Source organism: Medicago truncatula, chromosome 8, assembly GCF_003473485.1.
Source record: "Medicago truncatula cultivar Jemalong A17 chromosome 8, MtrunA17r5.0-ANR, whole genome shotgun sequence".
NCBI classification, from domain to species: Eukaryota; Viridiplantae; Streptophyta; class Magnoliopsida; order Fabales; family Fabaceae; genus Medicago; species Medicago truncatula.
In genome coordinates, this window is record NC_053049.1 from 5196618 (window position 1) to 5213448 (window position 16831).

The 16831-nt window shown below is 33.3% G+C and overlaps 1 protein-coding gene across 4 annotated transcripts; it reads right to left on the reverse strand.

Moving 5' to 3' along the window:
- Positions 1–7630: 7630 nt before the first annotated feature.
- On the reverse strand, positions 7631–16305 carry LOC25500415 (serine/threonine protein phosphatase 2A 55 kDa regulatory subunit B beta isoform). 4 transcript variants are annotated; one of them, XM_013588825.3, is made up of 14 exons: positions 15787–16305; positions 13333–13436; positions 13112–13210; positions 12902–13021; positions 12544–12750; positions 12043–12134; positions 11733–11851; positions 10472–10595; positions 9887–10010; positions 9160–9228; positions 8973–9064; positions 8817–8894; positions 8664–8734; positions 7631–8364 (listed from the first exon to the last, which is right to left on the reverse strand). In XM_013588825.3, exons 1-14 carry the CDS (start codon positions 15896–15898, stop codon positions 8228–8230), a joined length of 1548 nt encoding a protein of 515 aa, XP_013444279.1. In that variant the 5' UTR covers positions 15899–16305; the 3' UTR covers positions 7631–8227. The 4 variants fall into 4 exon arrangements, with proteins under 4 accessions (XP_013444279.1, XP_024628573.1, XP_013444280.1 ...); XM_024772805.2 differs by having other exon boundaries at positions 13112–13207; positions 15787–16304; XM_013588826.3 differs by having other exon boundaries at positions 12541–12750; positions 13112–13207; positions 15787–16304.
- Positions 16306–16831: the final 526 nt, after the last annotated feature.

Genomic DNA, 16831 nt, shown 5'->3' on the forward strand with positions numbered 1-16831 from the left:
TATAATTTCTGCATTGAAAATTAAAAATTTTAACATTTTTAAAGAATAATTTTTTAATTTAACGTACTTAAAAAGTGTCTCAGCACGAACGCTCTAGACATGGAACATGGAATAGTAATACTCTATTATTATTGGTTGGTACTTACATATACTTGACCGACATATGTCTAAGTTTGAGTCAGCTACATCTGACTCGTGGATAAGGTGGTGGGCCATAGCAAATGCACGCTGTAATCTCGCGTGCGAACAAAGCAAAGAGGTAGAATGATTTGTACATGTTTTAAAACAAAGATCACAACCGTTGAGTTGTAATCAAAGAAACGTTAATCCGAGTGGTATCTTGCGTTGAGTTACCGTTACCCTATTACGTGGCGGAACCCGGCGAGGGAAAGGAAAGAACACAAACAGTGAGTGTGGGGGTAAAGTGTGACTGACAGACAGCAACTACGCAGTGAGAGTGTTTTCGTGGAAATTGTTTTTGTCATTATTGTGAGTGATTACGTGTTTTTCTGCTATTCATTCCTCTCTCGTGCACATTTTTCATTTACCACCTGTGTTCAGTTCCTTTTGTTTGACTCATTCTTCTCCGGGACATATGTGACTTTTCTTCGTGTACAATTCTAATTAAAAGTGATTATTAGAAGCTGTTTGAATATCATAGAAGTGAATTGAATTATAATGACATGTGTGAAAATTAATTGAATCAATTTTGAAAACCGAATCAATTATACATTAATATAAAAAATAAAAACTACATTCTAGGTTCATTCATTTAATGAAATAAAAGCATACTTATTTAATGTAAATCTACCGTGATTTTAAGAAGCTGAAAATTGAAGCTTATGCGTTAAAATAGTTTTTTCCCGAGATTTCAAGCAAAACATGATTTGGAACTGCCCATTCAAGCAGACACGCACTAAGTATGTCAGAATCAATTCTACATCTTTAGAATTAATTTTGGTCTCTCTAAAAGTTGAACCAAACACACTAAGTGTTTTTCAAAAACATTTTTTTTAACTATGTTTAATACTTTTTTTTTTTAGAAATCAATATTTGGTACTAAAACAATTCCATCTGAAATCAATTTCTAAAATTGATTCTAACACAAAAAATTATAATTCAATATACTTTATATGAATGTATCAAAAAACAAATCACTTTATTTGTAACTTATTTTTAGTCAAAATCAATTTTACATAATCAATTCATTTAAAATTAATTCTTGTTGAAGTATAACTAAACATACATTAAACTAGTTCTTGAATTTATAGAGATTTTTAATAGGTCTTTAAAATTGTGAATATTTTTAGAAAAATATTAACAAGTGTATTTGGGGCACTCCTTAAAAATCTTAAGTGATAAATTTTTATAAAAATGTGTGTATTCAATGTATTAGAAATTTAAGCATTTAACGTCTTTAAAAATAATTTCTTGATTTAAAATCTTTAAAGAGTGTTCCGAAGGAAGTCGATAGTAAAACCTATATTTTTATTTTATTGGATTGTCAAATAGATCAATATATTTAATCTCTTAATGTCAATTAATTTTTACACTTGTTGTCAAAGAGATTATATTTTAATCACTTACTAGTTTGATGCCTATATTTAATCATTTACTATAAATTTTATCTTCAATATCCTTTCAAAATGACTAATATAAATAAAATTAAATAAAATAGACATTTCGAAAATATATACAAGAGTAAATAGTCAATTTCCCTCCTGAAATTGTAAGTTTCATCAATTACCCCCCCTGAAATTAACAAAACTTCAATTACCCCCCTAAAATTTCACAACGTTAGTCAATTTACCCCCTCTGTCAAATTTTTCTGTTAGTGAGCATGACGTTTTGCAAATACCCCCTGAAGTTTTGCACTTATGTGCAAAATGCCCTCCAAACTTAAAAATTTATATTATTTTTTTCTTAAAAACAAACAATTAATTTAAATATTAAAGCTAACTATTAATTTTGGAGTTTGGAAAAACTACATACATATATACATCAAAATACGAAAAAATGTGTATTTTTAAAGTGACAATAATGGTTATTTCTAATAGACAAATTTTATTTTTAGAGGTTTATAAACAAATTAATAATCATATTTAAATTTATATTTTCTCCTTCACCATCTTAGTATTTTAACTCCTCCAACTCCTTCAACAATTTGCTCAAACCATTTAAACTACACAACCCCCAATATTAATCCACAAATCATCCCATTTTGGAGCCTATTTTGATGTATATATGCATGTAGTTTTCCCAAATTCCAAAATTAATAGTTAGTTTTAATATTTAACTATTAATTGTTTGTTTTTAAGAAAAAAATAATATAAATTTTTAAGTTTGGGGGGCATTTTGCACATAAGTGCAAAACTTCAGGGGGTATTTGCAAAACGTCGGGTAAATTGACTAACGTTATGAAATTTCAAAGGGGTAATTGAAGTTTTGTTAATTTCAGGAGGTAATTGATTAAACTTAGAATTTTAAAGGAAAAATTGACTATTTACTCTATATACATCTCATAAATCTATTTAAGGGTGATCGACTTTTCTGTAGCATAATAATGATGTCTTTTAATCCAACCATCATGATTTCCGCTAAAAGAAGTTCCAAGCATGGCAGTTAATCGCGAAACGGTCGTGATAGTGGGTTCGCTGCATATAGCAGAGAGAGAAAAAAATCTCAGCAAAAGAAAAAAGATAGCAAGGTGAGTACATTTACCATTTAGAGGATTTTTAGTCATGGTTTGAAAACCCTCCAAATCCGTTTGCACGAGGTTGTGAGAAGAAGCTTCATAGTCAATAGAAGGAGGGTAATTAGTCTTGTGAATGAAAGGGAAGTTACTACAAATAGGTCTCTAATAAGCGAAGGTGATTTGAAATCTATACCGGCTCTCATATTATAGTTTAGGATTATGCTAACAAGTGTTCTAGAAATAGAGATAATTAGTAAATTATATATAAAAAAAAGTTACTTTTTATTGTTTCAATGTCTTAAATGCACAATTTATAAAATAAATATTTTACTTTAAACTTCTAAACAAATGTCTTAAGGACATTTGTTAACATTTTACTATAGTTTACTGTCGCACGTTATCATGCATACAAGATTGAAGCACCGGTTTGGTTTGGCAGTGAGACAGACAAACGTGTGTTTCTAACCAAATCTGTCGTGGAAATAGGAAGCTAGAATACCAAGCTTCCACGTTAACCGGCTTTCTAGGCACAATTTTGAAAAGATAATGCCTCCCCAGACACATATGAAGTTAACGTAGGAATGAACTTGAAAAATTCAACAATTATTGTGTAGTTTTTTGAAAATTTGAAGACCAAATTATAAATTGAGATACTTCATTTTTTTAACAGCAAAATTTTATTAATAAACTTGGTCCGTGCACAAGACGAACAGAGATTGGTCAACAAGAAACTACAACAGAGGCGCCGTATATAGGCGGAACACCCAAAAGAAACACCAAAAAAGACAACAAAACACACACCACCTAACCACGACCAACCATCAACTCCCAAAATAAACAACCACCAACGCCAACATCACAGCCTAAATCGAAACTCCATTGCAAACAACCACCCGAAAAACCATAAACGCCCATCGCTCGCTACTCATCCAAGGAAAAACATCCCTCCAAACCAAACATCATCTTGTCATCACCCTAGCTTAGCCCAATTGACACCCACCAATGTCTTTTTCCGACGCTTCTTCGGATTCCACCACCTATCTACACCAGATTCACCGAAGAAAACACCATAAATATCCCAAAACAAACTTTAGTAAAGCCTAACTCCTGATTTCGAATCAAAAGCGATCGGCCCACCAGCCTCCAAAACCAAATCAGTATGGTACCTCACAACTCCGAACCACCGGAGGAGCCACCATAACCAGTCAAAAAGGTTGCAAATAGACACTAACTTCCGATCTCGAAGCGAAATCAATCGGCCCACTAGAATCCAGAAAAAAAAAAAAAAAAAAAACCTCAAAGACATTCGACAGATGGGATGGTGGTGAAAACGAAAATCATGTCAAAAATTATAAGACACTTCATTCGATCTCGATTATAAACTAATTTTCTTTCACTTTTTAGATTTATTGAATAAATGTTGTATGTGTAATAGACTACATAAATCATTTATTCAATAAATCTTCTTTAAAAAAACAATCATTTATTTAATAAATTTAAAAATTGAAAAGTTTCTTATAATTAAGACGGGAGGAAGTACATCCTTGTCGGATGAATTTGAAGTACATTCTACCATTTTTAAAAGGGTTAATAATGTTTTTGGTCCCTAGAAATATATCAATTTTTTATTTTAGTCCCTCTAAAATTTTTCTTCGAGATTTAGTCCTTATAAATTTTTGGGTTAAATATGTCAACTTTTCATTTTAGTCTTTTTTAAAAAATTCTTCAACTTTTAGTTCCAAAAAGTTTTCATCTTCACTTTTGATCCCTCATTTAAAGTAAACTCATATGTATAATTCATATTTTTGAATAATATTTTGCAGATTTTTTTTAATATTATAAGAATCTCTCCCAAAAACAGGTTAGAATCTTTTAACAAATAATGAATTAAATATGATTTTTTATATTTTTTTCAGTTAAAAATTGATATTTAATTTATGTTTTGTTAAAAAAATATAAAAAAAAAAAACTGGAGAGATTTTTACAATATTCTACATATTTCTGCACAATTTCATTAAAAAAAATACAAAATTTACTTAAAAATAAGGACCAAAAGTAGTGATTGAAAATTTTATGAGAAATGTTAACTCGTGCCCTCAAAACACAATTTAAGAAACCAAATATATGAACATTTTGTTGGAAATTGTGCGGTCGCGGTTATGGTGCATAAAAAAATCCTTTTGCAGCTTGCATAAATTCATAAATGGTTCCCCTCAACAAAAAAATGAAAAGAGAGTGAGAGTGATGGATCACCTGGCCCCTATTGAATGATAATGAAGGGGCTCAAGGTAAAAATTGTACAGACAGTGTAAATGTACAGTAAAAAACAAGACAGCAAGAAAGTCAACAAACACAAGATACGGTTCTGATCTGATCTGATGTAGGAAGGAAGGGTGCGTGTGCGTGAAACGTGTGTTTGAAGTGAGAGTAGCAGCGTGAAGCCAGTGTCTTATCCATGTCTTCTCCCCGTCAAACACGCCACTATATTTTACCAACACTATCCTATAACTTTACTTCTAGGATCTACTATGCACGTTTAATTGTTTATATCCATTTTCGTACAATCAATGTAAAACTCTTCTATTCACAAGATGATGTTGAAGACATGAAGATGGCAAGAAGGGAAGGGCTCATATATAGTAGGATAAGTAGTAGTATTATATACATAGTTTGTAACATTGAACCCTATTCTTATCACAAAGAAATAGTTGCTCTATAGTCGCAGAGGTAGACGTAATTGATTAAATTACGTTAACAAATATCGTGTGTTTATTGTCTTTCTCTTATTCAAACAAATGAACACACTATAGATAATAAACACACGATATTTGTTAGAGCAGATTATCAATTTTTTGATTATTATTAATGACGGACGGAATTTTCAACTTTTTGATGGTGGTTCAACTAGACACCGATGCAATGAAGTGTTTGGATTGACGTTCAATGATATATTCTTGAGTCTCTATGCAAATTCAACAGGAGTTTAAAGAAACAAAAAATTATAGAATTTAACTAGACGTGCGTTTGTGGAAAAATCCACCGCTGTTTCAAACACACTATAAATTGTCCTGATTTTTATTACTAAAGGACTAAAATATGGTACCTCTCTTCGAATATTGGTGACCACTATCATTTATCTTAAACCCACAATTTCGTTCATTCATGCTAATAAAGGCAATCATTTTCCATTATTATAGGAGCATACTCTTTTTTTTAAAGTATTATAGGAACATACTTAAACACATCACTTTGTCGACCATTATCACCAAACCAATAGGGTAAAAGCATTTCAGCAATATTAATTTGAGACATACATTGCACGTGAGATCCTATTTGAATTTTAATTTTTTCGAAAGAGTTTAACAACAAAACTCACTAATTTTAGAAATGGAAAATAATGATTTCGAACTCACACTAACATGAGTAACATGTTAAATGCCCAACATTTTTTTACCATCTTAGATGTATTTATTCTCATAATAGGAGCTTTAAATGGGCTGTTATGGACTCTAGATATTTTACAATATATATATAGTTTTGCTATAAGACACTTTTTATGAAGGTGTCTTTTAACAAGTTATTCTATGAACATTTGTTAAAAGACACCAACTAATTTTTATGAAGGTGTTTTTAGCAAAGTTATAACTAAAAAGTGGAAATCACACCTTGAGGTGTGAGTTGCTATTAAGAAGAGAAATTATTATTTGATAAAATGATAGTATTATATAATAAAATGAACTAATAACTATTTTAAAACTGTGAAGTCGGTGACCACTTGAATGGCTGAAAGGATAAAAAGAATATGAAGCCATTAGAATAAAATAAATTTAAGCATAATTTCCTATTATTATAAAACCAGTTTCACCTAAACATGAATAACAACTCAATGAAAGTAAGAGGAACCAAAGTTTTTAGGCTGCACAGTTTCATTAGTTTATGAAATCAACTTCCAAATTAATATGTGCCCCTAAATTGTATAAGTATTCAAGAAAAGTCATAGAATAACATAGTCCTAGTTCAACTACATATGAGAAATAGAATTTGACAGAAGAAAGACATGATGTAGTTCAGCTGCATTTCAAAAATGATAATTTGAAAATTGTAGATAATTAAACGATAAGATGGAAGTTTTTTTTTTTTTTTTTTTTAGGTCAAGTAGTCTAGTGTCTAGAAATTAACTTTTGTGATGTGAATAAGTAGGATGTTTAGGGGTCAATTCATGCTTTGACGCACTCCCGCCTAGTGTTTTCGAAAGAGTATTGTGTCATACTTTGAGAATGACACGGTTCAGAGGAACTCTAACTCATTTGAGTGAAAACTCCTTCTTCCAATCCTGTAGAGAGGCCCAGAAGAATAACAAGACAATTGACCAATTGAACCATCTTAAATTAAAGACATCATGCCCTAGATGCGAGGTGAGCAAGAGAGCTGGGCGAATTCTGCAAAGATAGAAGAGTGGACAGTCCCTATATATATTACACAATGTCCATCCCAACTGAATTAACCTATCACACGTAATGAAACACTTTTTTACAAATTATATTTGGTGTACTTTCTTTAACAACTTTTTTCGATCATGTATCAATATCTATACTTTTCTTGCTTTTTACTCTTGATATTGAACAAATATTTGTTTATGATTGATGCATAACCATCATTACGAATTTACGATCACAGACTCTGCTCTCTCCAACACATTAAATCTACTGAGAATGATTTGATTTCATGATTGTCCTCAGTATTCGAACCATGCTGCAATCACATATATTTTGGTAAGGCCAGAACTTGAAAATGGCCTCATATTAAGCATTTAATTGAAGCATGTACAATGTGAGGACTACTACCACTCCTGGTTTAACATGAATGTTTTCAAACATAATAAGAGTCTAAAACTTCAATTGAAACTGTAAAACATTGAAGCAGTGAACAGCATTATTTCATAATCTTTTAACTATTACTTCCTTTAACATTATACATAAAATTATTACTTCCTTTTAACATTATACATAAAATTGATCTGTTTAACAAAACCACTAGACATTGAAACATTGTCAAAATAAAATTCCCAACACAAAAATAATCAATGAAAAAATGATGCACTGCATTGTTTCCACTGCTCCATCCCACAAGACATATCTATCTTATCTAAGGCAGAAAGAAAATAAACTACATTTTTTATCTTTTATCTTTATCTGTTGTAGGAGAGCTACAATCACATTTTTCTTCTTCATTTGCAAGCCAAATACAGTATGAACCATTGACTGGACCTTCTTTTCACAAAAAGATACACAAAAAGGAGGGGAAAGAATATTAGGGTCAGAAGAAGGATGAAATTTGTAAAGAAAAAAAATATGCCACTTCTGGATCGTTTTTTCTATGAGCTCCTGCTAAATATTTTGAAGGGCACTTTGTAGTGTGTGAGTTAATGTAGCCTCCAACTTAATGGTTGGTAAGAAGGCTAAAGAAGACTTCTTCATAGCAACCACGGAAACAGGTTAACCAAGCAAATGTATGTCTTTCAACCATCTTTCTTCATGCATAGTACATGTATAAGCTATTTGCAGCAGCACAAGCAATTGAGTTTTCACTTGGGTGCCATGCTAAGTGTAGTAACTTTGTTGTGAAATCAAAAGAATTTCCATTTGCGTCGACACCGGTGTTCTCAGCTCCTGTTCAAGATTAGCAAAACATTTGAAGTATTGGTTATTATACTCCCTGATTGGATAAACAACTTAATCAACTGTTTATAGCATAAACATTTATCATATAAGTGTTTATGTATAAACAATTTCAATAACAAAAGATAAAATCAAGTCTTGTTTTTACTTTTTTCACACTCTTCCAAACAGTCTCATAAGTGCTTATGCAAGTAGATAAGATCAAATAAACAAATCCTAACAGGTCCTAACAACACATTATGAATACCTAAGAATCTGACAAGGTAGTTAAATAGGGGGGGAAAACTAACCGCGTCTTACAACTCTTGTGATGCTGTTCCCGATTGATCTAGAAGGCCTTGAAGGCGTTGGAACTTGTCGTCTGCGGAAACGAAAAAGTTAATATAAATGCCACGGTGCCTATTAAACCACAATTTGTGTTGGAGTTTGCAATATATAATTACCTCATTGGATTTTTACTGGCTTCCAAAGTTGTAGCCTCAGTACTTCCAGGGGCACAACCAAACACACGGAATAGATTGCTGGCATCAAATGAAACAAGATAGTAAGATGCAGGCTCAAAGATAACAAAATCACAAACGGGTGAAGTTGAACCAGACCTGTAAGACCCGGTTGAAACACGTGATCCATCACCACTGAGACAACATTCAAACTTATCAAAAATTGAATCGTTTTCGTATAAATCACATAGCTGCACATTTACAATCCAAATAGAAAACAGTTAGTATAACTCGTTAAAGCGCAGAAATTCATGACTTGTCACTAATCAAACCAAAGGAACCTAACCCTTGGCCTTAAATGCTCGTGAACACGGTAAGTTGCAACTGGGCCAGAATCCATATTTATGTCCCATAACTGTCAAACAAGGAAAGAAGTAAGATGAGGTGTAACGAGATATTTAGAGCATAACAAGAAGGTAACCAAACATAGCATAAAAATAAATGGCAAAGCATACTTTGCCGGACCAACAACTTAAAGTCCAAGGAACAAATATGTTCAGTTTTAATAAACAGCTTGATTAAGCGCTTAAAATAAATTTAAACTGTTTTGATATAGGCTTTCTTTTTAACAAGACTGTTTTAATATAAGCTATAAGCTGTTTTTGTAAGCTATCATGAAGAGCTTATGAAAATAAGCTAAAACAGATAATGGAAATGTCATAAACTGTTTCTTAAGCTCTCCATAACAGTCTCACACAAGTGCTTATACCGATAGATACAATGAAATAAGGCAATCCAAGCAGGCTTTAGTTGTAAATTAAATATTAAACGAATAGCGAGATGTTTGCTCATTGGACTCAACAACCACCATCACTGAATTCTATCACATACCAAATTTTCAATAAATCCAATGGTACTTGGGATCTCCTTTATCTATTTGTTGAGATGAGATGCCCATGTCACATTGAATTTAATCCAATTCATTAAATTACAAGTATCTCAGCATCCAAAATACTCGGAATGAAATTTTTGAGAATAGAAGCATGGATTTTGGAACAGTAAAGCTTTCAAACCTTCAGAGTCATGTAATCGCGACTAAGTATATATCTTCCATCCTTTGCAAATTTTATATCTGAGATAGAAGCAATAATCTCAGTGAAAAAGGATCTGGACCCAGGGGCCTCCTGTTCCTCAAATCTGCACAGAAGGTTAATTGTCTGTGAGTCTACCAGGCATAAGAAGCTATGAAGCACTGACACAGACATGACACCGACACAGATATAATGTGATAAATGTAATAATTGAAGGTAACCACATTTGGCAGTGTCGTGTCATTGTCGGACACTGGATACGCCTTCAATCTGAAGTGTCGGTGCTACATAGATAAGAAGTTACATAAATGCATGTTACCGCATTGAAAATGTATTTTTTGTACATAGGCATTTGTATGTAGTTAGTAAAGTGACTTGCGTGTGTAAAGCATGCCGCCAGCATTCAGATAAAGGTTTAATAGTTAATACTTATTATAAATCAATTGATACTACTTACTTTACTCTCTAAAAATAGTTGCTCACTTTATAGGAGTCAATCAATCTTTTGCATAGGGAACATAAATAAGAGTAGACATTAGTGAAAACATCAGCAAAGGATGATCTTACAATTTGGCATGAGAATCGCATAAAGCTGACTGCCGCAAGTCAACAAGACGAATTGAGCCCTTTGAGCTGCTATATGCCAATGTATTACAATGTGTAGGGTGAAATTCTGCTGATGTTATAACCTCTGCAATAATAGTATCTACAGTCAACGATTCTACCAATACTAATAAAAACAATCCAAGCCAAAAAAAAATAATACTAGAAATAAGAAAACAAAAAAAAGAGTGCAATTTAAGAATTCTAATCCAAAAGACCATCTAGACTTTTTCTAGCTAGCATCAGAATGATCAGGTTTCTTTGCCGAGTTTTGTCTTGTGAAAAGGGTCTTACAAGTTGTCAATCACTAAAGGCATGCTGCCTTGCCTCAGACATAGAGGTATGCATGCCTAAGACTCCAGAAGTGTTAACTTACCACAAGACTAACACTTCAACCAGCAAGAAGCACCGAACATTCCTGGCACATAAGCTCAACGCCATATGCGCACAATTATAGCGCGTCTCAGCCAACATTATTTAGTGGCAGAATAGAGTCTTCATACTTATGGGTTTTAGATTACATTACTCATCATGAATCTGGTGCAACACTAGGATATATGCCTGATTGTGTAGCAATCAACTCCTAGAAGTAATAATAGTGCAGATCATAAAAAATGCAACCCATGGAAGCTGTAATTGATTCATTCTTCGATTGTTCCTGAAACCCATCAAATCACAAACACTGATTCAATAGGTAATGTTCGAAGCAATATAACTGTCATCGATCCGACCTCAAAACTGATAGGCACCCAATAATCAGAAGGGTGTTTTAAGGAGAGATAATACGGCTCCTTAAAAACTCAGTCAGAAACCTACGGAGAGGAGAGGTGTTCTTGAATTCACCTTGCGTTACAAATTCAGGGAATCCATTGCCCTAGATTTTGATTCTCGTTCTTTCCTTCATACCGGTTGAGTCTATCCAGACCCATCGGATTGCTTGCAAATACCCCTAACCAAAAAATACACTCGATGAACCTTCATTACACACGTTAACGCTATATACTCGTGACTCACCCAGAAAACCCTGATTATGATTTGAATCCTAATCTTACTGCTGCTCAACGTCACAGATGAGACTAGAAAGATTCACAAATGCAAAACAAACATTTATCAGATAACCATGACTCGTATGTTGTCGTTACTTCTTTAACTAGAAAAACTATACTAAGTTACCAACAGAGTTTCATTTTCAGAAGAACATAAAATTATAGTAGTGAAAGCTTACCAGTCAGATCCTCCATATTTGCAGGCTTTACATCGACTATATTAAAACTTTGACTGCTAATTTCTAAGTTCCAAAGATTTATTCGCAAATCATCAGCTGATATGAAAGTTTCTCCATCGCTAGAAGATATTGGGAACATAACATCGTTGTAATATGATCAGCTTTCAGAAAAACGTGCATTACAACAAAAATCAAATGCACAAAAAATCATGCAGAACAGACATAAACTCAAGAAATTAAAGCAGTTAATATTTTTAAATCAACACTACATGGAGAAAATATATGGTATACAATAAGATAGCCAACTCACCTGTTATTTGAAATAGAATTGATGTGATAGTCATGAGCATGTGCATATACTCTACGACAACGAGCCAACAGACTGGTCTCATGGCTAACTACCTACATATTTTATGATACACGTGTAAGCACTAGCTGCACTACAAAGTATCAAACAATTTATTGTCAAGGTTTAAAATGAAGCATAGAACTGTAACTACTTTTCTTTCTTATAAATATCAAGGTACAAATAACCGACATTACAAAGACGGAACAATGAAACAATAAAATGAATGCAACTGATTCTCTATCTGTTTTCTGTTTCAACTTTCTTTATGAAGGCATCTATACAGGACGGCTAAAAATTTATACCAAATATTATTACACTGAAGCTATGTTTCATGTTAATACACCAATTTACTGGATGTGCTTAGCGAAAAATCTTTTTTCAAAAAGAAAATAAAATCTGTCAAATAAACAAATATAGGAACAGGGAATTCAACTGTGAATGCTGAAGGTTGAATACAACTACCGAGGGTAATTTTAGCGAAGGTAGGCCTCCAGGTGGAAATGAGAAATCATTGCTTAGATAGCTATATGATTTATCTGAAGGTCCTCCATTTGCAAGATGTGGCTTAGAGCTACTGGAATTACTTGAACTAGCAATAGATCCATTTCCCGTTGCTTTTGAAGAGTCAATATTCATGTCAGAAATTTTCTTCACCTTCTTTTCTTGAACCTGATCAATTCAGATAAAAAGACAATAAGAATAAATGGTCTAGGAGACAAATCAATCATTTTTTTTCCTTCAAAAAGGCAACAAATCAATCACATTAATTCATATCGAAAACTAGGACTCAGCATGCCAAGGGTGTGCCTTCATTTCATACCTTCCAAAATTTGATTGTTTTGTCGTTTGTAGATAGAAGGAATACAGCCCCGTTAGCTGTTTGGCACCATTTGATTTTGTTAATTTTCTCTTCTATTTCCAAGCTCTTAAGATAGTCAAACTGAAACAAAAATCATGTTATACATGTTAAAATTTCTGAGCAGCGTATAATTTGGGCAGCATTGACTGGTGTATGGGGACGGATAATTACCTCAGGCTCATGACTCTGAAACTCGGTTTTGTAACGGAACTCGGGATGCCTATTAACAGAATAGTCCATCCTCTCCAAATCACTTCTTGATCCATGCTGCTATATTATACAGTAAATACATAGATATTATCAATACCAAGGTTGTTACAAGGAATCATTCAAAACTAAGTTGATATGTTTGCTTTGAAATAAAAATTGGGAGAAGCAACAATCAGACTTACATCTTTTGAATCTGTCCGCTCAAAGAGAACTACTCGGCCACCACGATCACCGGTCGCAAGATGATCACCAGACTTGTCGAATTCAATAGCAGATATTATGTCCACTGTAGACAGAAAATTGGGTAAATAATTAGGAAACTAACACATCAACCTGCAACAAAAGCTAATCCAGATCGGTCAATCGCTCTGTACTGGAAGAATCTATCATTCTGTTAATGGTGTCTATAGGCCGAACATAAATTTTCAACAAGAATTAATTAGATTCACAAAATTCATATCCTCTCTACTTCCTTAAACAACTCAATCAAGTGGTTATAACAACTTATCATCTAAGTGCTTATGCAGAAGTTATTTTTATAATAGAAGGTAAAATCAAATCAAATTGTTCCAATAGAAGCTATAAGTTATTTTCATAAAATATCCGAAGAGCTTATCGAAATAAGATGAAAACAGCTCATGGACATGTCATAACTCATAAGTTGTTTACATAAACTCTCACAAACAGTCTCACTGGAGCTTATGCCGGTGAGTAAATAAGTTCAAACAAGTTCATCCAAATAGGCCCTAGATCTTACACTTAGTTACAGCTTAACATGAGTACTACGTTTTGCCGCGAGCTAAACCGTCTTCACAAAGCAGTGTTTATGTGAAAAAAGAAACAATTGTCTTTCACCAAGTCTAAATCTCTACCACCATAATCTACCAACGGTACCTTGTCAAAAGTGACCAAAACTAAACAATCTTAGAATCAAATCATCCAGATTCAATATCTTTAATAGAAGATATCATTGCTCCCTCGCAAAAAAATATTATTAAATGAATATGTTTCACATTCCAATTACACTCTGCTACTAACCATCAAGACAATTGTATACTCTCTTAAAGTCCTTGTTTTATTTTAATATTTGGTTATGGCTGATAAATTGAAGTTATACGATGCTTGGCGCCTTGCGGTCTATTTTCTTCAATAATCATTAGACCTATAAATTAGAATGAAGCACAACCTTCATAACATATGTCGTCAATCATGCCGCTTTAGCAGTTTTGAGGTCCGGTGCTCCACGCCGCTATCCGAGATTAACAACATAGATCAAAACCAGGCATGCCGTATTCGGCTGGGGGGAAATGCTTTAAGAGCATACAGGCTCAAAGTTAAGACACTGAATTGTTTAAATTATCAAAAACTAATTTCACCGGAAACAACTAGAAAATAATAGAGAAATAGTGCAACCATCAAGATGAAGGACTACACTAAATCCCAAATTCCAACCGCTACATTAGTATCACAGTAACACTGAGTATCTAACTATTATAGGAAAAGCCCTTCCTTCAAATTTATTTAGTGCATGTTTTCATCGGCTTGGTGGTGAATTTGATGAAATCACGGAGTTGCACTGTGATTTTGGCAAATGCGATTTTGACAAAAGCTACACTCCGATGCTTCAAACAAAACGACAAACATGCACTTATGAACTATGTATATTTCTTCCCCCTTTGGCACAAACTCATTTGCTCCATATCCATTCTCAGTCCCACTCATCGAACTACACGCCATTAAGATCTAACCCACAATCACTCGAACTCAAGTCGAAAACTTAACAAATCAATTCACCACAACAAGAACTGCTTGGAAAAGCTATGTTTCATGTTAATACACCAATTTATTGGTTTTGCTTAGCGAAAAAAATTTCAAAATAAAAATAAAAATCTGCCAGATAAACAATTATTGGAAAAAGGAATTCGACTGTGAATGCTTAAGATTGAATACAGCTACCGAGGGTAATTTTAGCGAAGGTAAAATTCCAAGGATGACGGATTACACTGAATCACAAATTCCAGTAACGACACCGAGTATCTAACATTATACGAAAAGTATTTCCTTCAAACTTATTTAGTGCATGTTTTGATTGACTTGGCGGTTAGTTTGATTTAATCACAGCATGCCAGTGTGATATCGACAAAAGCTACACTCCGATGCTTCCAACAAAACGACAAACATGCACTTATGAACACATATATAGTTCATCCTCCTATGGCAAAAACTCAATTGCTCCCTATCCATTCTCAATCCCACTCATCGAACTACACACCATTAAGATCTAACCCCCGAACTCTCAAACTCACGTCGTAAACTTAACAAATCAATTCACCACAACAGGAACTGCTAGGAATATAAGTACAACTAAATACACAAAAATCAATGCCAAATCCAAATCCAAATCCAAAACTATAAACACTTCAATAGCAACTCAGTTTCAATTTCACACTCATATCAATCCAACCAAGTAAAACTTAACAATGCAAAAAAAAAAAAAAACATTATTTTATACAAACACGATCCAAAACGGATCCAGACCAAAAGAAACCAAACCCTAATCCAAACACAATAAAGTGGATCCAACAACATAGTACCCATCAAAAAAGCACACTACAACATGTGAAACAAACAATTACCTTCCTGAACTTCCTCTCCAGCCGCACGTTCACCAAAAACCTGCGAGAATTTCCACTCCAACGGTTGCACTGGTTCCTCCGGAGCTACAACAACCTCATCGCCACCGCTCATTTTTCAATCAACGGACCACACAAAAAATCCTCAAAATCTCTCTATCTATCAACACATCGAAGATTTCCTTTCTGGGTTTTCACAAGATCATAATTTCAAACAAACCCATCAAAAAAAGATACAATTTTTTCTTCTCATACCCTTGTTTCGAATTCGATTTCCACTTCAACCATTGCAATTTTCAACACCCCGCAAAAAAAAAAAAAAAACACAATTTTTTTTCTTCTCTCTCTTGTAATCTTCTCTCTCTAAAAGGAGAAAAATGGGAAATTTTTTGTTTGTGATAAAAATGACGAAACAAACGGTTCTTTGGATTTGGAGATGCTAAAAAACACACAACACAACACACACTCTCTCCTCTGTCTACTTCTTCTCTCTCTCTCTCAATAATAGGTTCCTGTTTGTTCTTTTCTTACGTAAATAAAAAACAAATTAATTATTTATAATTTCCTTGTATTGTGATAAACTCACATGTCTGTCACATGAGGTTGTTTTTATCCGATGTTGATACGACACTGATCGAACATAAGATAGATTAGTTAGATGTAATTGTATTTGTTGACATTGTGTCGTTGTTTGACATTGACACGTATTATATATTAGACATGTCTTTTATCAAAAAATGTCAGTGTTACTTCATTGCGTTTACGGTGAAGGTGTCATTTTGTTAATTGTCTGTGAGGGAATAAGGGTGAGGTTAGAGAATAATATTTAGACCGATAGAAATTTTCATTAGTTAACCAATTAAATAAAGTACTTGTGATAGGAACAGAAAATGTTGAAAGGAAAAGTTAAGGTGAGATTTATGGGGAATGACATATTTGTCCTTGCCTTTTCATCTCTTTGATATTCTTTCACCATTACTCCTGAGATCTTATCACTATCACGTAAAAGTGGGCCATAGTGGAGGTGATCAGATGATTTTGGATTGTA

Excerpts from the sequence above, each read along its gene's own strand:
- LOC25500415 (XM_013588824.3), bottom strand. The coding sequence starts at position 15,898 with ATGAGCGGTGGCGATGAGGTTGTTGTAGCTCCGGAGGAACCAGTGCAA. Across the intron at positions 13,437-15,786 it reads TGGAGAGGAAGTTCAGGAAG|TGGACATAATATCTGCTATT; the intron begins GTAATTGTTTGT and ends TTCTGTCTACAG. Across the intron at positions 12,751-12,901 it reads AAACAATCAAATTTTGGAAG|GTTCAAGAAAAGAAGGTGAA; the intron begins GTATGAAATGAA and ends TGAATTGATCAG.